The 23,136-nt window shown below is 37.2% G+C and overlaps 1 protein-coding gene across 5 annotated transcripts in view; it reads right to left on the bottom strand.

Annotated features, from left to right (window-relative positions):
- Positions 1–23,136, bottom strand: part of LOC126863722 (ral guanine nucleotide dissociation stimulator) — a 43,633-nt gene that overhangs the window by 14,664 nt on the left and 5,833 nt on the right. The window contains exons 1-2 of one of the 5 annotated variants that reach the window (XM_050614169.1): positions 12,556–13,009; positions 1,066–1,282 (exon numbers count right to left, since the gene is read on the bottom strand). The exons of 1 other annotated variant lie outside the window; for it this stretch is intronic. In XM_050614169.1, the coding sequence (XP_050470126.1) occupies positions 1,066–1,282; positions 12,556–12,737 (399 nt within the window). In that variant the 5' untranslated portion in view covers positions 12,738–13,009. Of the gene's footprint in view, positions 1–1,065; positions 1,283–12,555; positions 13,010–23,136 lie in introns of those variants that run through there. 3 more of the 5 variants (XM_050614172.1, XM_050614170.1, XM_050614171.1) reach the window with 3 other exon arrangements.

Raw genomic sequence — 23,136 nt, 5'->3', positions numbered from 1 at the left:
AAATCGAATGATCAATCGGAATACTAAAATTTTCCGAATTTATCGAAGAATCGAAATCGGAACTCGAGGAATCCGTTCGAGCAAACTTTCGCATGATTTATCGGACACGAGCGAAAATTATCTAAGTCATTTAACAATGGAACAACGGAATCGCATTACTAAGGTAAACGAACAGGCTGTGAAGTTTCGACATTTTCTAACGAAATAGAATCAGATTTTCAGCCGTAAGTTCGACACATAAACATTCGATATTTCTGGTGATTGAATGACGCGGAGTTTCATCGAATTATTCGAAGCGCATCAAACGTATAATTTTACCTAGAAACGATTTTAACGCTACTAAAATACGTCAGAACGACAGATTTCAGAATTTGTTGCTTTTGCAATTAATAATAAATGCACGTAAGTAATTTTAATAAAATCAACATCGATCTTCACTGAAATCGAAGCACGAATATAAATAATTAATTTTATCAATCTCTTGTCTCTTATTTTAACTTGTCACAACGACAAGCACCATTTTTTTTTTCTTTGTTATTTGTAAAAGTAAAAACGTGCAAATGCTTTCGAAAAAATGAATCTTGATTTCTATTCTAAAACTCATAATCTTAACATTGGCTCTCTAACTTCTTGCAAGCAACTCTTCTACAATAATCAAGCGCGAGCTGAAAACACGTTCGAGCACACCACGCGAAATTCCTCGCTGAAACTAGATCTCTACAATGCTCGTATAACACTTATAACCAGAGGATTTTCTTGTGTATACGCGGGAAGTCACGTAGCATGGTCGAACTACGGTTGAAAATTAACGCTACTCGATTACCTTTAAACATCTGAAATGTTTACACGTGAAATAGAATGAAACAAGAGAATCATCATAACCAGACAGCAACGCAAAGAAACATAACGAACAACAACGAACAACGAACAACTAAAGAGAAGAAAAACAAAACAAAAATACTACTATAGAAGGGAAAAATGATAATAAAAGAGAATATGAAGAAAGAAAAGAAGCTTGAACGAGGAAACAAACGAATGATGAATTTGTTGCCAGTCTGTGTTTACCTGCTGCACGTACCACTGCGTGGAATTCTGGTTCTTCCTGTGGCTGCTGGGCTTGCAGGGCGCGCAGAGCAGCAAGGGCGCCAGTTTGTTCACCCCCTTGACGCTGGCCGTCGCCGGGGGCGACGTTGGGCTTAGCCCGTCATCCCCCAACACGGGCCACAGCATCCACGTGTGAATGTCCGCGGAACTTCCCCTTCTTCCGTCACTTCGATTCTGCCTGTGCAATTCGTCTCGTGATTCATCTGACTACTCTCACGTCTACCGAGCTTCTCTCGATTCTTCGGATCGAATTACACGAGAACCTCGAAGATTTGTCTTTTTTCTTATCTGTCTCGCTCTCACGATTTGCGTTTTTAAAAAAATTGCCACGGATGAGACGCAAGTAGCACTTTTCTTTGTTGTTTCAAGCGTTTTTCGAATTCTGAATGTTCAAAAAATATTATACATTTTACGTATTCCATATATTATACGTGACTGGAGCACATTCCTTGATTATTTAAGATCGTGTCATTTATTCCAATTCAACAGCAAATTTTCGAACTTGAAGAAATCGATCTTTAAAGTACAGCTTGTCTCGAATTTGCTCGCTTTTGTTTCTTCTGTTGTTTCTCTACTGAATCTTCTTTGAAACGACAAAATTTCATTCGAAGAACGATAAATTGAAGAAACAAGCACAAGGAGATATATATACCGTGTATCCTGAGAATTCGCGTTCGAACACAATTCACAACAAGTCTTTCCTGGTTCGTTGTCGTTTGAAAACTGATCGATAGTCAATCGCGATACGGGCTCGAACTACGGTCGCGAGTCACGACGCAACAACTGCCGATGAGCAACTGCTTCGATTCCCACCAACGACGTGAATGACGCCACAACAAGAACGTGCGTCGCTTGACGCTCTGTTATCGAAATCGAATTGAAATGTTAAAAGTGCAACTTGCGATCATCGATAGAAGAATAAAGAAGGCCTCTTTTATCTACTTCCATAGTTCGTGAATTTTCCATGTGAAATTGCGTCTAGTTCGATCGAGCTGCTCCGTTCTCGAGATTCTCGTTATCGAGCAATAAAGCAATGTATCAAAAGTAATACAAGAAAATTCAAATAGTTCTTTGATTCTTAGTCGACGATGCAAAGGGTGATTAGCTATTGTATAATAGAAATACATAAGATAATGAACAAAAATATTGACACAGACAAGATTTTTTCCTAAAATCCTGTGTAACTCTGTAAACGTTTCCTTGTTCGATATTCTTGCGGAATAACTTTCCAGGCCAAAGTTTATATATATCGTAATTCATTATTATTAAACAATTGTAAAGTTTCAACTGGGTATTGTATAATGCACGTAATAATCGACGTAGAACGTTTTGTAAATATTCTTTTTGGCAATAAATAATCTAGAAACGATATGAGAATCGCTATAAAAATATTTACTGCAACAGAAGACTTTGATTCCTTACAAAGATATTTATTTGAGATATTTTTAAAAATATTTCTTTAGAATGGGAGATTATAAATGTTTTGAGAAACCAAATCGATGTCATAATATTTCTCGACTTCTACTTCATATGTATCTTACCAACAAATTTTATGGGCAATCGTATTACCGAAACGCAAATCGAAATAGAAAATAATCTAACACAAAACTATAACCCAGACTCAAACCTCCAAATTACAAACTCGAGGTTCACCTATTATTTATGAATATACTTCAACGATAAATCCAATGAGCTTCAATTTACGAATTTTCTAATCTTTAAACTTATATTTTAAACTTCTATTATTTTTTTATCTCATCGAGGAACTATTACTATTAGAAAATATAGAGAGATCTATCGAAAATTGTTGAAACATCAGAATGAAATTTAGGTAAAAAAGTTATTAACACTGACCTTACCAGCCCCGTTCAAATGGACGCTTTCAAAATTTAATTTAGAATTCTACATTCATTGTTATTTCTTTCGTTCGTCTAACTTTATGTAAATTTTTATATTAACAAAAATTGAAAAACCAATTAATCAGAGAATATAAAAATGATATATAATAAAGTTAGATGAACAAAAGAAATAACGAGGAATGTACTATCTTAAATTAAATTTTAAAACCGATCATTTAGCCTGGCCTGGTAACATTAATGTTAATACAAATATTACGTATATTTTGAAAAATTTGTTCGAAATGTAGTCTATTTTAAAACAGAAATTCCATTTTCGCTTATTTTAATCAGCCAAACGTATCCAGCACGCGGATCGTGTTTATTAAAAATCTTTCTTGAACTACGTCAACAATCATTTTGCCTACGCACATCGATTGGCTTTCGAAGGAAATGATCAAACAGAAGCTTTCATGAACATGATCGATCCTATGATAGTTGGCTACTGGATGTTTAAAGGTCGAAGGAGTAAACGATGGAAAACATTTTCGTTAAAGAGGATGTTGCTGCCGCGTGGGCGAAATTACGCTTCCTGTTGCTGAAAATCGCACGTATTTTCTAAACACTCGCCAACTTCGTGACTTTTTACATTTTAAATACCGTATTAACCGACGAACGAGGAAAAAAATTCGTTGCACATCCTCTGATTGTTTACACAACTGTTTTTATGCCGTTGCATTAATACGAATTGCTATTTGCAGCGTTATTATTACTCAACCTTCTATAGTATCTTGCAAAATTTTATTTTATCTACTTAACATTATATCTTATTAGTATTATGTCCTTCTGATATCATCCAATCTATTTATAACGATTATTTGCCCCCTTGGACTTGAATTAGTATTGATATTGGGGATGAAAAAGTTGCAATCAATATATTGCGATCGATTTTGTCAGAATTAGAAAGCATTTTGTTTACAGAAGATTAATGTAACATAAAAGTGAATATATGTAATACAGGAATAAATCAGGTATTGGAACACAGAGGAGATTTTAAAATATCTCGATAAAGTTGGTGTTCAGGGCCGACAGAAAACGTATTTTTCTCGTGCGTAAAAACAGCCTGAGAACGATATTTTTTCCCATTTTATCAAACTAATCTACGATGTATGACCGCCAAAGTCCATTCTATGTGTCTAGAACTTCCCACGTGCCGATTCGTTACGCAGCAGTAACACAATATCGTAACGCGAACGATAAAACAATACATACAAGCACAATAAAAATTGCGGACATTAACAAAGGAAAAGAAGTCTCCTAGAAATCATGCAAAAGACACGAGGGATTTTCTTTTTATGATTCACAGAAAGAAGGACGATTTTTAGCAAAAAAAGAAAAGAAAAAGCAGGGTCGGTAATAAAGAACGAAAAGATTCACTTGGAAAAAAGAATCGAAAGAAAAACGAGGACATCGTCGTTATCTACAATTGTCGAACATGAGAGAGACACATAGATCGGGGAACAATAAAAAGAATAGAACCTAGAAAGGTGATTCAATAGGACGTCTCTAAAACGTGGAAACGATTGAGCGAAATCCTCATGGCTCGATAAAAGTGTCGATGCCCGTCAACCGTCGCGGCGACGCCTCGTTTCGATAAAACAAACGCCCCGTCGCCGCTTGCCACGAAAAACGTATGGTTGTCTGTCACAATCTTAAACCCCCTTGCTCCTCGTTATTTTTCGCGCACCGTGCTTGCACACTGAATTAACCACTTGTCCTCGATCAGCCGCGATTCGAAAAAAAAAGTACTCTGTGCGGATGGAAAAAGCTTCCTGTCCGTCCGAACTTTGAACCAGGCTTCGAATCGAAACGTGACTAAAGAAACTTGTATAACGATATCTGTGTGATTCATAAGTTGAAAAACATGGACTCCGCGGAAACAGCAGTTTTACAAGCATTCTGCACTCAATTGGGAGGAATTAACAAAGAGCTACGAGGATTCTGCCTGATGAGTGTCGCGTGTCTGTTACATTAACTTGTCTTTTTTGTAAGTCGACGTGACTATGGAATTTTTTTTATTATAATTCAATAATTTAATATGTATCTATTTTTTCATGGAAAAAATATAATACTTTATATATGGTATTTATAAATGTTTCTAACATTTTCCTACTGTAATTCGATAATTTCATTAAATATGTGCTCATTAACTTTCACGTAAATAATATTTTTGTTTCTATGATAAAATACATATCCCTAGATCCGTAAGCTACAATTTTATTTCTGAAGGAGTGGAAAATATGAGAACGCATCGTTATGTTTGGCTTTGCGATTATCGATTCTATATTAAGGCGAAGCTGAATCTTTGTTCTACGCAAATTCTTAATTAACTTCCATTGTTATAAGTACAGTAAATATTGACATTAATATTTACGATTTATACCTACACATTCGAACTTTTATAATTAGAAAAACATTTCAGATGTCTAAAAAATATATACTTCGGATTATTTGTAATGTCAACGTGATAAATTGATCGTCTATCCTCAAGATAGAAAGAAACTGATCGGAAAGATTTATCGATTCTTGACAGATTTATGGAAATTGAAAATTTGATATAAATTATTATCGCAGATCGTTCTGTCGATTAGAAATTGTACATATACGCTTGTACGCGTTATATACGTTATTTTATCTGGAATATCGAGCAATGGCTGCTCAAAGATCAGGCACTCAGATTGCATTATGCAATGTGGCTATAGTCCATAAAGGGAGCTGGTGGACCGCTCCGTAGCAGGAAGTGTGTTTTAAGTTGCAGTGCGTTTCGTGCGAGCATGAATCATTTGGCGGCTCAAATGACTCGGCTGTTACGTTATTTTCTTATTTAACGCGTAGGACAATGAATGCCTTACGAATCATTCGAAAACTTTGAGCCGAATACTGTGTTCTTAAACGTACATACCATTTCATTGAAATAATTTATAAAATAACTTTATTCTGCTCTGATAATAAAAATATATTTGCAATACTTATTTTTAACTTCCTAAAAAATTATCAGATACTTTACATGTCACAATTTATTATTACAAATTAAAATAAACAACGAAAATGTAAATCCGTCTGTGAGTCAGAATATTCTAATTTTTAAAGCAAGTTCTTTTGTGATATTTCTTTTTACGTAAGGCCATTTACAAAAAAGATTCGCCTAATGAAACGATTCCTTTGATAGATAACTACGAAGAATCGATTGCGCGTCTAGAATCAGCAAATTAAATCCGCAGATTGCATTGGTTCTAACGGAGACTCCCTACGAAGACTCGTAGCCAATCTCGCTCGATAAATACGTAATATAAGGTCATGGATGTTAATACGTCATGTTACTCACCGCAAGATGTAAGCATTAACAGAACTGTTTGTACACAAGTTCGTCAGTCAGGCGTTTAACGAATGTAGAAGGTTAGAGAGTTCTCTATGCTCGTGAATAAAATAGAATTATTCCGGAAAATAATTTATTTCGCAATTAAGAATTTTGGAAGAAGGTTTATTGTTAGAAATAACAAACCGCTTGAGAGAATTGTTATTCTTGAACATTAGAACACATTATTATAGATTACTGCACTATTATATCACAAGAACTTGGAAATAAAAAAAAATCTTCTAGATAAATACGAATTTTATATATTGTTTCATCTACTTGGTTCATTATTAAGAAAAATACGCTTGTAACATTTTTTATCGAAAATTAAACAACTGTAAATCATTATCTTTTAACACCATTCAAATATCCTGAGTTGTTCAACATTTTCTCATCCGCATAAATTTACTAGCAGCTCTAACCAGTAACCGACGTTTTTTGGTAAAATATTTCAAGTTCGTAGGTTTCACGTAAAGGATCACACCAACACTAACACCAACGTCGTGTCACCGGACACTAAACACTTGGCCTGCAGCTAACAACACGTCCATGTCACTGGACGTGAAACAGTTAGAAAAAAGACAGTATTTCCTAATTCCTCCGAATAATAACGATATATGTAAATATATTTGACATTTTTAACTAATAATACCAACTTCCTAATATATTTGCTACAAATACGAAATAAATTCGTTAGGAGTATTCCATCTAAAATATGTTCTACCATAGACACTCTTTCAACCATAATGCACTTTAGCCATAATCACATTCTGAATTTGGCCACGTAGCATGAGAGCAATTCCATCGGCTAATTTCGAACGACCACAACCCCCTACGAAACTGCCAGGTAAAATCGTGTTACGTCCCGTCATCTGGTAGGAGCTGAATTCCATCCCTCGGCCGGGACAGCCACTAGCGATGCAAACATCATAGATCGGACAACAATAACCCTAAGGAATTTCTCGATTTGACTTCTATGTTGCAGCAATTGAGGGCCCTGAAGTTAAAGTAAAAAACGATATTTAGTTTATGACCGTGTGAATTAGGATTATTGCGGTCGGACTTATGATGTTTGCATCGCTAGTGGCTGTCCCGACCGAGGGATGGAATTCAACTCTTACCAGATAACGGGACGTAACATCCTCCCCCCGTTGAGAGGGTACGGACCAAGATATTGTGAATACAGAGTTAATTAGATTTTCCATTAAACTCCCCCTCGATTGGTTCTACTGGAACGGGTTGGTTTGGGATCGAGATGTTTGACACCTCGATCCAAGATGCTGGTTGCTGTCTTAACCGTGGCCGTCCAGATGATGTCGTTGTCACGTAATTTTTAGGGTTGGTTGGTGAAAATAAAATATAGTTGAGTCGTAACACAACAATTAACTTTGTTTTAATCAACCTTTATTGTGAATTCACCAATCACAATATAACACACACTGAATTAGCATAAATCACAATTCACTCCAACCACGTTATGTAAGACTTAGTTACAACAATACATTAAGTACGCGACTTATAAGGGTAGAGACCGATATGGATATGTTGACTATTCTAAGGATACAGAATAAGTGAAGTTTTACTGACGATACTGTGTCTGAGGAAAGCTAGGGGTGGGTGTGTCTAAGGACACGGGACTATCGGATTTGTTGATGACAATTTTAGTTAAGGAAGTGAGGGCAGTAGACACCGTCTCCGATTGAATAATAAGACGGTTAGTGGACCAGGAAGGGTTTTAGCCGCCCTCGCGAGAAAGTTGCCAACGGAACATACCAGATGTGGAGAAAACCAACTTTCTAAGCTAACACATGGTAGACAATAAACGTAAAGGGAAATCTAAGACAGGAAATACTCGCTTGGTCCGAAGGACCTTAACTATGAAAATGCCAAGGCCCCTGGTGGGCACTTAAGACTATTGAGGGTGCGCGCCAAGGATATGCAGATATCTGGGTGCCATCCTGTCCGTGGTGTGTGGCCTGATCTCTGATGTGAATTGACGTTATATCGTCGACGTCTAGATAAAGCTTGATGACTCGGCCTAAAGGCCACTGCATTGAGGGCACGTTATCCTCCCTGACGATGATAACTGTGCCTTAGGATTACTGCGGTCCGACCTATGATGTTTGCAAACCTAGTGGCCGTCCCGACCGAGGGACAGAATTCAGCCAGTATCAGATAACGGGAAGTAACAAATCGTTTTCAGGGAACTGAAGAAACTCGAGCACCCGAGAACAATTTTCTAGCGTTCGTAATCTCGAGCAAGAGGGAAATTGAGCTTGCTCGAGCCACGAGTAGGAAACTATCAATTATCATTCTGCGAATCACGTCGAATATCGTAAAGTCAGACGTCTTTTCGACGAATGCCGCCGACAAAGAAGCGAACGTGTATGGCAATGATATATAACCGCAAATTATTCTTATGGTCGATTGAGAGAAGGCCCTGAGTCATTTCAAGAATAAAGGCCATGGAAGTATACGAAAATAAATATTTACAGATTTTATACAGGCAATTTAAAAATCCGACGAATGCCGGCAAATGATCCTATACTATACAAAGACCGCGTTTTTATTCAGTTTTAGAATTAAATATGTATTTTTGCTATCCTCTTAAATATTCTGGGAATGCAGATTGTCATAATTAGCATTAATGGTCGTCATTGAACTTTTCGAAACTTTATATATTTAATACCTATTTTTTAATCCTTAAAATACCTAGTATTTGAATATCAAGTGAAATAATAATCGGAAAACCGAGAAAAATTAAATCTTATAAGGAGGACAATTTCCTTTAGTATTTTACTCGCTATCTTAAGGAGCATCATTAAGATATAAAGGACCGCTGTTACTTCAACCATAAACGCACTTTACGTAAGAGAAGAATCTTAATCTTCAAAAAATTCGAAAGTTTCTCAATCAATTATCCACGAGACAGAAATAAATTAAAGACATCTGCCCTTCCACTGACTGTAGCATTCATAAATGAAGTAAACTTTGCTATAATTAAATATGACCGCGACGAGAGATAAGACTCGCCAGTGATAAAAAGGAAAGGAAGGGAAGAGGTCGAATCTGACGCGGATGTCACTGTTACATTAGCATACTCGATCCGGTTTCGAAAACGCGAGTCAACCTTGACTCTTCGCTGTTCCCTTCTCGCCAATCAAACAGATAAAAAAGAAAGCAAAATGAAGAGGATAAGAAAAAAAAGAGAGAGATTCGCTCAAGCAGCTGTTCTTTCGCGATTATCCAAGGCGAAATTTCGAACGGAGCCCGTGTGATAACAGCCGTGTTTTTAATGCCGACTCGTAAACGTTCGTTTCGGAATTCGTACCAAACGTTCGACCAAATTACTTCGTTTCTACGTTACTTGACACGCTACAATGATGCACGTGCTATGAACCGCGTGTTCACAACGATACGCGCGATTCATTCAACCGTGTCCTCGAAACCCTAGTTGTTTGCCATCCATTTGCTGTATTCTGGTTGATATCTCGTGTGCACTTTAGAGCTAACGTAGAATTTTTGGCTATTCAATCGGAATAGACTTTGTTAAAGAAAACCGGGAGGGACAGGGTGGATTTAACCCAATCTACAAAGCCAATAGAGCGAAAGTATTTTCATCGAGGTATTCTTTTTTCTTTTGTTTCTGGAATGAAGAGATACGGTAAATATTAATCTTCTGTAACTAAAACTGTCATCTTTTTTCCTTGATCTGAGATTTAGCAAATAGCAATTATAATAATGAAATTAATTTAGCGCGAAGAATAGGGCGTTGGTGTTTCAATGCAGAGTTTAATCGCCGCAAGGGATATTTTGCATTCAGTAACGAACACGTTCTTTAATTACTGAATAATTATGAACTGAATTATTATGTACGAATAAAATATAAGAACTCACGATAAAACTAATCATTATTATGATCAATTTTTTGGACCTTTAACGTTGAAGGAAATACTGGCGGGAGATTAAAAAAATTTGAAACATTTTAAGAACGTAATCCGAAATCGGAAAACCAGCTGGCAAAAAATTCCAACCGAGTAATCGTCTATTTTTACCCGTTGCGATATACTGTTCAATTTTTCACGAGGCGATCACGCCAATAATTACAATTAAGACAACGGAGAATAAGCGGATTATAGGAACGTGGCACATAACAGATAGCTTAGTCATACGCCGTTAATACATAGGTACGCGATCGTTTACGTCCAACACTAGGCGTGTACAACATGTGTAACTTGTGACAAGGCGTTCGATTTTCCGAAGTGTTGCTAGAACCCATAAACCTCCTCGCTATGTTGATATACTCTTAAGAGGCGAGTCTGCTTGCTCTGATAAGATTTGACCAAGCTGTGTGCGTAGAAGTGCATATTTTGACGAAATATCGTAAATACGAGAAATGTGGACTAATTGATAGAAAGAACTAATAGAAAAATACCAATCGACTGATATACTTTGCAACCCCTTTTGAAGGGGTTCCTTTATAACTTATAACGCGTTCATTGTGTAACTATCTCTTATAGCTTTTGCTCAGAAATATTTTTATATCTTCATATTGTCACATAATAATATTATTACATATTTCGTATAACAGTATTCATTTTAACATACCGTTCGTTATCTTGTTTCACTCCTTAAATCTTTTCATCGAAACGAAAAAATTTGATAATATAATAAAACATTATGAAATATTCGCTCATATAACGATGTTTCTTATTCGTTTATTTCATCGTCCGATTTGAAAGTTCGAACGATCAATTGAGAAAATTATTAAAGTTTTTAAGCTTGACGATTTTATCTGACATGCTTATTGTTGAGTTTGACAACATGACGATAATACCATACGCTCTGATAGGTATCAAATAGAGGCGATAAAGACACAATTACAAGGCGTCGTGTCAATAGGCGTGAGAACAAATTGAATCTTTTAAACGAACGAATTGGCATCGCTCTTTGCATTCGCAGCAAACATTTCCATGATGAAGCTTAGACGTACGTTCAATGAAATAATATAGTCGAATGAGTGATTATTCCTTTCGTTGAATCTTTTATTAAAAATATTCAAGTATCATGTAACAAGAAGTTTTCTATCTTGTCATACCTAGCGTGTACGTTTTATTATATGTTGTTCTATAGTTGGTTTGAAATACAGTACACGTACAAATCTATACGTACTGACATTAATGTACTTAGAGTCTAGAAAAATATCGATCAATCAGTGGAAACAATGTCCCGTTAGTACATCGTAGAATTTCTAATGAAACGAAAAACAGAGCGGCTCGATATCTTTACGAGATCTCATGGCCACAAACAGTACTCACGACCGCAACCTTGCAAACCTATTATTCTCATCGTTCGATCGTTGTTTACTCTTAAAAACAGGAATGTACGATAGCTTGTAAACGGAGCAGCTCGATCTCCACGAACGCAGTTTCAAACTTTCGATTTTCAAATATTACTTAATTACATATGCCGTTTTCTTCTCTTTTAATTGTAAATAAAATTCAGATAATCTTTATACAATTTATTCCGTACTTTTGTTGCAATGAAGATGTAGAATTTAACGAATGTATACAATGTACTCATTTATACGACGTTTTAACAAAAGTATCGATCAGGATGAAAACGTTTATTATTTCTAATAAGTGTATTCATTTACTGGACAATGCTGTACGCTTGTTCTAGTAGACGTCGAATCTTGTTGCAAGCGAATGAATATTTTACGTTTCAACCTTCTTTTTCTTTTAACCGAGGAAACGGCTTTTGATGTTTTAAGAGAGTCATTAGTATACAATTGACATGAGAAATTGCGTATTCTTTCATATTTTTCTCACGCTTAAGAATTTTTTTTAACGATAGAGAAGTATGATTTGATCGAATGAAATAATCGAAAGGACGTTGCAGGGTTAAATTGCGTTACTCGCGAATATATTGTCTTATGAAACGCATGTACATTGCCTAGTAAATGACACTACACATTTGCTGAATTAACACACATTTGCGAGACAAAATTTACATCAGATCATAATATTTGACTTTCACTGTATGTATTAATTACACCTCAATATTTAAATTGTAAATTTCATTTTAAACTTTGGAAGAATAAAACGCCTAAAATAACTTTACGAACGTGTGTTAATTCTCTGTAGCACGCTAGTGCCTCTAAATCCACCTCAAAGTTCCAACGATACAACCATCACTCACCACAGTCTCTTCCACGAGAAGAAAATCGTGCGTTCGAACAAAGAAGCGAAGAACTGGACCCGAAATCCCCAAGAAACACGACTCAAACTCCGGTAAACTTCGTATACCTCAACACCTGCCCTCGTACCTTTCTCTCCCGTTGGCCTAACTTCTGTTTCAGGTATACGCACGCACACGCGCATGCAGAGGCAACGTAGACGCCTATCGTAGCCGAAAATTGTTGGACGCTGGAACGCCGTGAACGAAGCACAGGTGGTCGTTGATGGAACACGACCAAGGGAGAGAAAGGAGAAACAGTCACGCGACCGTTTCACACCGGCAACAGCAAAGTACGTGACCGAACCGCGCGGCTCGCCGTCCCGACAACGACTGACTCTGAACGACGCGAACACGTAATTCGGCCGAACCGGCTCAATGCAATCGGACTGACCACGCTCTTACGTCGGCCACTCGTCTCCATTATCACCGTGGGTCGTGCATTGACGTAAATCTTCGTCGCCCGTAGTTGGAAGACACTAGCGACGATGATGGTTAGGTTTCAAGCGCCAGGATATTTGCGAGACACGCAGGATGTACATTCATGCAAATAAATGGTATGGAATTCATTTTTCATTTGTTGTTTTGATATAGCAGGCAATAGAATAATAAAGCGATTAATATCGATTAACGAAGGGACGCGATTAAAGTTTTGGAATTGGAAGATTTGTAGAAATTTCTAAATTAAAAGTTTGTATATTTTAACAAGTGCAATTAATTTCAATAAGATCGTAAGACGCACGGGGTACAGGATGCAGCAAGGAAGTTTATGGAACTTACTTTGAAGTTAATTCATGTTTTGGTGTGCGATTGACAATATTGTAATGCGATATGAGAAATGATCATTTCTGATGAATCTTTGAGTTTTAAAATCTTCAAAAGAGATTTGGAGAACGAAATGAAAATATAGTTTCAAATCGATATCTAGATAACAAAAATAAAAATAGTTGTGTTACTTAAATAAAAAAGATTTAAATGACTTTTATTTGTCTTAGGATGTCCACTTGCAGCTTTTGTAAATTCCAGTTTTCGTTTAACTATATACGATCACTAATCGTCTATGATACAGTACTGCTATCTGTCACATGCTATGGATAAAGTCGATGCATGACATTACCATCGGAGGACTCGGCAACTCTCGATCGATAAATTCTTCGATTCGGTTCCGCTAGATTTTATCATCCATACGAACTCGTGACGAACCAGCATTCCCATATATCATTTTACAATACAGTTATCTGGAGAAATAATAGGAACACGAGCATTTGGAAAATACTATGAACGCATCGAGTAAAACGATTAATAAACAAGCTTACGTTACAGTTATGAAAAAAATATATTCGAACATGTCACAGCTGCAATATGATTGAATGACGTACTTTGATTCATGCCACGTAACAAGATCGTGCGTCAATTTTATTAAATATTGTTTTTAAACTTTCAAACCGTATGTTATATTACGAAGGAAAAGAAAGATTACGAGTTGAGATTCGATAAAGAATAGGTATGAAATAACACGCCAAGAATATTACAGCATTTGAAGCATTAAATTTATCCCACAATGACCAACTAGCATAATTCCTTTCCCAGGCCTTGAGAATCGACATGAATTTCACGTCTGATGCGTCGCAAATTACATCGACAGAAACGGCGACTAAACTTCTATAGGAAAAGAAACATTGCTGTACCTCGCACGTTGAACATAGTACTTCTCCAACGAATGTACACGTATAAAGTGAAAATAGTAGCAGACATTAGGCCAATTATTTGGAGCGTAGAGTAATCAGACGCACGAGTATTGCTTTGATACATTTTTCCGTGATGCGCATCGCGTGCCAATAATACCATAATCAAACAGACTGTTACCGTGAGCATAGAGGAATTTATGCGTGTCTCCGCGTCTCCACGCGAGCACGTACGCGCGCTCCCCTTCGAATCGCTGAATTTTGTTTCGGTCACGCTTTCTACATGAATCCTGGAAACTCGACATTGTCTCCCACGATTACGCGTAATCACTGCGTTATCTAGGTATCGGCTAAACGCGTATATGAAGTGAAAATTTCCTTTGGCAAATCGGAATTAGGAAGTGTCGTATGATAAGACGAGTCGATAAATTTTGCTCAGGCTTAATTTTATATATGTTGGAGACGAAAGGACGCCGGAGCCGTCCCTCTGGAACTTCGGGAAAATCCGTAAAATTGCAATTAAAGTTTACAGTCGTAATTAAACAATTTGCCGTCATCCTGCCCAATTGTACTTGTTTCCGATTTGTGATAATAAACTTGGGCTTAAGGCTACCACCAGTCGCCGAACGTAGCCGCGGTCAACGGGACGGGCGTTCCGTCCAACAAAGGCGCGGAGTTACAGTATGAACCTCATTAAAAGAAACAACCATAGAGGTACTTGACAGTAAAACATTCCAACGGTCCCTTCGAACAATGAATACCAGATGTGGAGGCACGTACACAGCACAAGCCCAGCCAGCCTGGAGACCCGCTATAAAACCTGGGTTTTCGGCAATTAAGATTTTTGCAAACGGACAGGCAGCTTTTGTCCCAAATCGACCAATCGACAGCGACGCCGATCGGAGGAGCTGGCGTACCTAGATACACTACCAGAGGCTGTCTCGGTGGTGACGTTGGGACGAACATTCTTTCCTTCGGGAGATCTCATCGACGAAGGGACCAACACCGCTTGATCCGCGAGTAGTACACGTTCGAGTCAGTGTCAGTCTATGTCTCCTCCCGTTGACCGCGGATTCGTTACCGGACCTAAGGCCACCGTCGCTCACATCGCAAGTGCCCCATCACCGCTGTTGATTGTCGAGTCAGTAGTGTCCCTACTCGTAGCATCAGGCCGCGTCTTATCACACAACGATAGCCAACTCCAAGGGAGGTCTATCAAACGTCCACAACCCTGTTCCTGACTCTTCTCCGACATATACATTATGGTATATTATTGAAAATTTGCAATAAGATCCCTTGAGAATAAAGTGTGTGTTTCTTAATAGAATTTCATGGTAAGATACATATATGTATTTTCGATCGATCGTGGGGAGACGCGATCGCGAGGAAGCGCGTCAACGGCAGTCGTAAATTCCCGTTACGATTCTAAGAATCGACACCGCGAGTCAATCGATCCCCTGATTTCCGTTAAGATAATAGGGGTGGTTGTTGTGGTATAACGTTGCGATTAACAGTGTTATAAAATATATATTTCCAACAACTTTGTACAATAACACAAGGTAGTAATTCCGCCGCTTAAGATACAGGTGACGAAGAAATGGATTGCTCTGATATTAGAGAATCCGGGTAGATATGTAGTCTAACCGAGATTGAATACGGGTAGTTATGTAGTCTTCGAAGAAGTCTTGAGCGTTGAGCGTACTCGAGCTGAACTGAACTATGACTTAGTTGATCTCGTACTCTATTCTAACTCGTACTCGTCCTCGTACTGTTACTGTACTGGGCTGGAACTGAACTGTATTCGTACTGTTTTAGGATTCGAACTGTCCGCTCTTATATACTTACGGAGGAAAGCTCGGTATGTGAGTAAGTATTGAACGAAGGAAGCTGATTCGTTGTTCACACTTTTCGTTATGAATTCTTAGAGCGAACAATAAAAAACCTAAGGACCTTTTAAGTACCGGCTATAAACCGAAAATACTTGCAGGATGAATGGTTTCTGCAAGCTAATAAGATTCAGTTTATGGCGGGGCCTTAGGTTTGTTGAGGGTGTACATAACGATCCGCGGACCCTTAACGACCCAATACCGAAGGACGTCGCACGGTTCCAATCACGCGACGTAACAATATATATAATATAATCGAAGCTGTCTAATCTTCTATGATTCAAGTCATCCATTAAACTTCATCGAATTATCCTAAATTTCTTCCAATCCACCGAACGAATCTGTCGAAACGATTTAAAGCGCGTCACAACATACGATAAAATCATAACTTTTAAAATGTGAAATGAACTTGTAACTTTTGAAATACTGTTGAAATGGCAGCGGAGACGATTCCACTTTGCAAAAACTCCCTGAAGCAAAGCAGCTACTTCAGCATCAAGATGTTTGCCCGTCTCCTCTCTGCCACAATGGTGGTAGAGTGTAGAGAGACGAAGCGTAATTTCATTCCCCATATAAAGCGACCTGAGTCATCAAATTCACCCTACACCGTGCTCGAGGGTGACAGAGAGCTGCGCTAGGGTGGCTGAGTACAACATTCCGGGCTTTATGCTACGAGACCGTGAAACTATCTTCGGTTGTGCTGATTTTTTAACGGATTATATTATTACAAGAACGATCATGCAAGTAGATAGTGCCACTTTTGTCCAATTGAAAGAATACCTTTCGCTTCAACCGTGTCGCCAGAAAACCATTTATTCACGATCTTTTTAAAAATGGATGGAAATACAGTGAAACGAATCAGATTGCTGATTATTTAAGTATATCACGTATTTTTTGTTCGCCTTCTTTTATATATTTTCTGTTATGTAATACTTAATCTACGAATAATTATTCTTAATAATACTTAAACTATGAATAATTATTCTTAATAATACTTAACTATGAATATTTCGAATTCAGATTATTATGAATATAACCAAAAGAGCAAAACCTACCAAAGCAGAAGTACGTTTCTCCAATTAAATATCATAGCAAGTATTACACTTTGTTTTTCGCAATTTTAACTGATTACATAATTTTTGATGTACATTCTGTTGCAGCTTTACATTTGTCAAAAATAGTTACATAAACATTCGCAGAATTAGTAATATTTCTGTCTTGTTGATTTATTCTTTTAAATATTTCTTTGCGAATATTGTTCTCGCTACTTAGCAAGCTACTTTTTCACGTTGCACACTGAAGTGCAAAATTCTTAAAGAATCGACCGCTTCTTTAAATTGAAAGAGATCTTTGCGAGGCACAAAGCCGTCTGAAAGCCACCCTAGACAATGTCGAGTTCTGCGGGGGTGGTGAGGTGGTACGATCTGGAACAGGCACGTGGATCGATAAACAATTGCAGTCACTGGTGACCAACTATATTTCACTCGTTATCATCTACGCGCTACTGGAATCGCCAACCTTCACGTGATAAATGCAACCGTGACGTAGCGAGTGTGACGTAACCCATCTACTACGTCATCGTGTTGCAAACTGATTATACGAGGCCGTAGGCCGTAATTCAAAATGATTTATGGCGCGGAAAAATGTGAACAATAGTCTAAATATAACAGCTGAAATTTAACATCTAGTTTGAAAGGAAATTTGAAGGCATTTAATAAGAAAAAAAAGACGCGTGTAAGTCATTCACAGCATTTGGTCATTGAATTACAAACACTCGACGTTTTTAATATTCTTATTCTTTTAATAGAATTGTAAGATGTATCGGAATTTTATATAGAATCGAAGTTTATCAACAGCAGCACGCATACAAGTTAGTAATTCGAAAGAACTAAGTAGCAAATTATGCTCCGTGATACGATATCTTTAGTTTTAATTGTCGTAAAAAGTATAAGATAGTATAAACAACGCCGCGTACATATAATTATCTATATATTTGTTACTCATGAATTTGTTATTACACGTGGTCCTAATTCGCTGGAATTATTTTATCGTGTATGTAATATTATCGTTTATGAAATATTACAGCATATAGTTCGAATAATTTAGAGAATTAATAATGAAATGTTCGTTGAAACGACTAAAAGATTATCAAATCGTTTAGAAAAAGAAATTTGCATCACGTCCTGTTTAGAATTAATTTAATTTAAATTTTCCTCTTTCCACGAAGTCATTCCCAACGGATGCCTGTCTATATTTCAACTTCTGGGAAGTTGACATCAAGACGTGAAATTTACGTTTTCGCGGATTTCGCGGTACGTTTATACCCGCAGCGTGCGAGATCATATACGTGACTTGGTGCATTTCGCTCGCTGGCACGTTTCGATTCGTTTTGTTTCACCTCATCTCGCTCTGTTCTTACCCTGCCTGTAATTCACCGAACAGTAAATCTTGTTAGCTTGAACGCGTACTCCAACGGACCACTCGTGTCAGTCTGCACAAGAGTATGGTTCAGGACGTAAAATCGATACCGAGTTTCTCTCACCCCTAGAATTGGCGGGAAACGAACCCCCTTGTGTTACGCTAGGGACCAATCTGGAGATATCCTCGTTCCATTTTCCTGTGTTTGGACACCGTTTGCCCTGATTGTTCGTTGATTAAACGAACAAAAAGCGGATCCAGTCATAGCGAAAAGTATGCACGACATGGCGCATGAGTAAATGTTACAGAGAATAATTTTCCAACGAAGGCAAAAAGCTCGTTGACCTGTCTCTGTATCTAAAAATATGCATGTCATCGAAAGAAATACAAATCTAACTAAATGTACCTAAATATTAAATCACAAGAAATGAATCTAATAACGCAGTATCCTAAATTTAATTTGATTATCACATTTTATTCCTAGCAATTCGCCAGACATCCTTTAAATAAATCATTACGTACGGACAAGTATAAATCGTCAGAAATACGCTTAAAAATTTACCGAGATCCAGCTCTTATCCTAAAAACTAAATCTTTCCAATAACGCGACGTTCCAAAGTAGACAAATTGATCGTCCAATCGCCATCACTTCCAACAAACCAGTGCACTAAAAAGTACAAATTCTTCGCAGAAAGTGCTTGCAAACGCTTCCTCTATTCCCGAAAAACCATGAAAATGTATAATGAAAAATTTAACGGTGAAGAGATTCGCGCCTATTGGAACCTCGTTATTCATAGCCTCTCGCTTTTGGACCGGCAGACTACCGGTAGTAATTACGATCCAGCCTGTGCTGTGTCAGTCTTAAGGTCGTTTACTTTCGTAGCGACTAGGCTGTCGAGCATCTGTTCGCGTGTACAAGCGAAATAACTCCTAGAAAGCCAAACAGAGTCGATAAAACGTTCGCCCTAGGCGAGACGATGTTCATTAACCCCGTTACTCTCTCGTGAAATCATCCGTGGACGCCGATTTCTTCTTCGGTAGAACTCTGCCTGATGAATCTCCTGGACGTCCTGCGAGTTCGACGTGTGCCTTGATACGGAAGAAATCAACTAACGGAACACGTTTAAACATAAAACGATGTATCGATGCTGGTACAAGCCGATAAACCGAACGATGGGATCGCCGGCTATGATTATTTTGAAAAATAGCGACTAAGGTCGTAATCGTTAGATGCTTGATAGATGGAAGATGATAGGATTACTGATTGAGGAAATATTGCTGATGGGAAGAGGAAATATCGCTGATGAGATTTACGATTGAACGAAACAGTTATAATCAGTATGGTACGGAATCACAGACGTTTGCTCGAGAGGAATATTAGGTGCCAACCCTAACGTATGAGCAGAATTTTGCAGATTTACGAAAAAAAAGAGGAAAAGATAGGAGAAATAAGAAATTGCAAATGATAAAGAGTTATATAAGCGAATGAAATAAAATTTAAAAATCATACATATATGTGTGTGTATAATTCTTAAATAATAAAGCATTGTAAGAGACTAACAAACGAGAATTTCAGTGAGGAAATTGCGCCAGAATTCATAATTATGTGAAGTAATTACGCTAACTAAACCGTGAATGCCGATAAAACGGAATTTTCGATGCGAAAAAATCGAACGTACTAGTTACAAAATACGTAAACAAGAAGCACGTATGTAGTTACAGTGAATAAATTTCTAATCGTAGACGGAGTGAGCTTCGCTCAATAGGAAATTCGCGGAACACTCTCAGGCAAATGCAATTCATCAAAATAATTTATGCTAAATAATTTTTTAAACTTGATCGGAATAAATCAAAATTTCAAGGAAAATCAAGGTCTTTGAGTAAAATAGCCAGGAGCTAAGGACGATACGATCGTTATCGGACGTTCTTTGGTCGCGAAAGCTTTTCTCCACTTTCACACGAGAACGAACCATATAAAACACGTGTTTGCCAGCAGTGGTAGTCAACTGTCTGTGTTCCCAGCCATTAGAGCAAACAAAACCCGTTTCTTTGTGCACACAGCTATCGAGAATCCAATTAGCAGCAGTGCCCTAGTGATTTAATCATCATATGTGCAACAAAGTCGCTGTTACCACGCTATAAATTCATTTCCCTCTCGTTTAATTGATTTTTCACTTATTTTTTCTTTCCTTGTCGTGTCTCATAAGAAACGAATAATATTAGTTTAGTTGTTAGTGACTTAAGGGAGTGCCCTGAATTGGAATGCTCCAAAACTGCGTCTTTTTGTGATCTTTCTTAGAAGGGAAAGAAAGAAATGAAGTTATTGAATTTTGAGGTATGGTTTTATATATATTTAACGAATACAAAAAATTTTTTTTTAAAGTAAAAAAAACATTATAACAGATTTCTAAGCCTATTTCATGGGCTGCAGTTTTCAATCGGCGTGAAAGATCCATCTCGTAATTTTTGACCGAAACAAAAAACCAAAAAAGGATTAAATTATTATATATTTTTCTTCTCGATGAACTAAAAAAAGGCAGGAAATAGTGTGACATTAAAAATTTTGGCAGGTTTAAAGAAAAGATGTGTTTTATAAAAAGAAAAAATAAACTTCAAGGTGCTATAACAATTATTTAAATAAACTTTTTGACGAACTTTTTTAGTTCATCGAGAAGAAACATATACAATAATTTAATCCTTTTTTGGTTTTTTGTTGCGGTCAAGAATTACGAGGTGGATCTCTCACGCCGATTGAAAACTGTAGCCCATGAAATAGGTCTAGAAATCTGTTATAATTCTTTCTTTATTTTAAAAAAAAATTGTTTGTATTCGTTAAATATATATAAAACCATACCTCAAAATTCGATAACTTCATTTCTTTCTTTCCCTTCTAAAAAAAATCACAAAAAGACGCTGTTTTAGAACATTCTAATTCAGGGCATCCCCTTAAGTTAGTGGCATAGCTTGACTTAATCAATATTAGTCCACACATACAATAAATAATGTTATTAATATCTTGTAAATGTTCCAGAGGTTGACAAAACACGATATTTAATCCTAAAAGATCAAACGAAAAAATAGCGTTGAGGATCGATTGACGATATAATGAATTTTGAAATTACACCCTTTTTTAAAAGATAACTGATGTGACTTGTCACAACATTTTTCGCCTGTGATCGATTTGATTCGTCTGGCCAGTACCATTCAAATATACAATCTCCTTTTATTTTACAATTATCGTCTCTGTCGATCGTGGAACGCGCGAAATTGCTTGGCCGAATTGCACCACGCCGAAACCTTGAGCGATTTCAGACTCACGTATGTAGGTGTTGTGAGTCACGGAGGAGACGCGTGCGTGTCCAACGCGCGACCCACGAATCACGTTTTTACGTTTGCACGAAAACCAATCGCTTCGATGGTGGTCTCCTTAACCTGCCAGGTGTTCAAACGATATTTTTGATATCGATAAGCATCGATAAAGAGTGATGTATTTTTGTTCCGATCGTGCGACAGAGTGTTACGACTTGTAGTCTTAATGATACCGATGTTCGCGGAAATGATATTCCGATCAAGGTCGAATCTGTCGAAAGAGTTGGACGGTTCAAGTCGGTCAAGTCCCTGACGGTAAACTTCGATCTTAACGCATTGTAGTAACTCACTGGAGACAAACGTGTCTGTTTTTAATTCGATAGTCGTTTACTTTACTATAAAAGAAAATAAAAATTTTAGAATAAAAAAGAAAGAAGAACGTTGAATATAAAAGTAATGAAAGTTCTTTTATACAAAGATTTTTCATGCAAATACGAGAGACAGAAGTCACGGACTATTTGATTATTTTAAAAGAAGAATACAATTCACAGAAAATATGGAACTATCGAATAGAAAGTATCTTTGAAGCTAAGACTGTTGGTTAAATATGTAACAAAAGATATTGATACCATAGGCAATATTGCAACTGAATAGAAAAAAGAAAGTCATTCATATCCTCGAATCGTTACACAGCAATTTTCCCTTCAAATTGCAACAGCAAGTTATATACTTTATTAAGTAACAACCAATATTCGTCCACCGAGACGGTGTATAGAGTTCCGCAAAAGTAAAAGCGGATGTTTTAATCTCTCTAATCGTAATCCGGCCATTTGTACAAACGTTCGACTTTCGTAGCCGATAGCAGTTTCACAACGCCAATAAGAAACTGCTCGAACCACGATACACTTCCATGATTGACGTCCGCAGGTCTGGCCTCCTTGCGGTTTCAAACCTCTTAAATGTAAACCAAGACGTCGATATTTTTATATTTCTCTTTTTAACATCATGACGAATCACTTTTCCTTCAGTTTTATATTTCTTGCATTACGTATCATCTTAAAACAGCGATAAAAGTAGCAGAAAGGAATGCGATCGACATTCGTTCGTGACTTTGTAATTCCGTTCGATCTAATCGTCTAAATCTGCGAGAAGAAAACGCATAATGTAATTTTATCATCGAGAATCGTTGTATGATTCGAACGCCATATGAACACTACAAAAAATCGACAAGTACATTTTTAGATAAC

Source organism: Bombus huntii, chromosome 3 (genome assembly GCF_024542735.1).
Source record: "Bombus huntii isolate Logan2020A chromosome 3, iyBomHunt1.1, whole genome shotgun sequence".
NCBI lineage: Eukaryota > Metazoa > Arthropoda > Insecta > Hymenoptera > Apidae > Bombus > Bombus huntii.
Note: the sequence above shows the minus strand (reverse complement) of the source record. Positions and strands in the feature narration are given on the sequence as shown.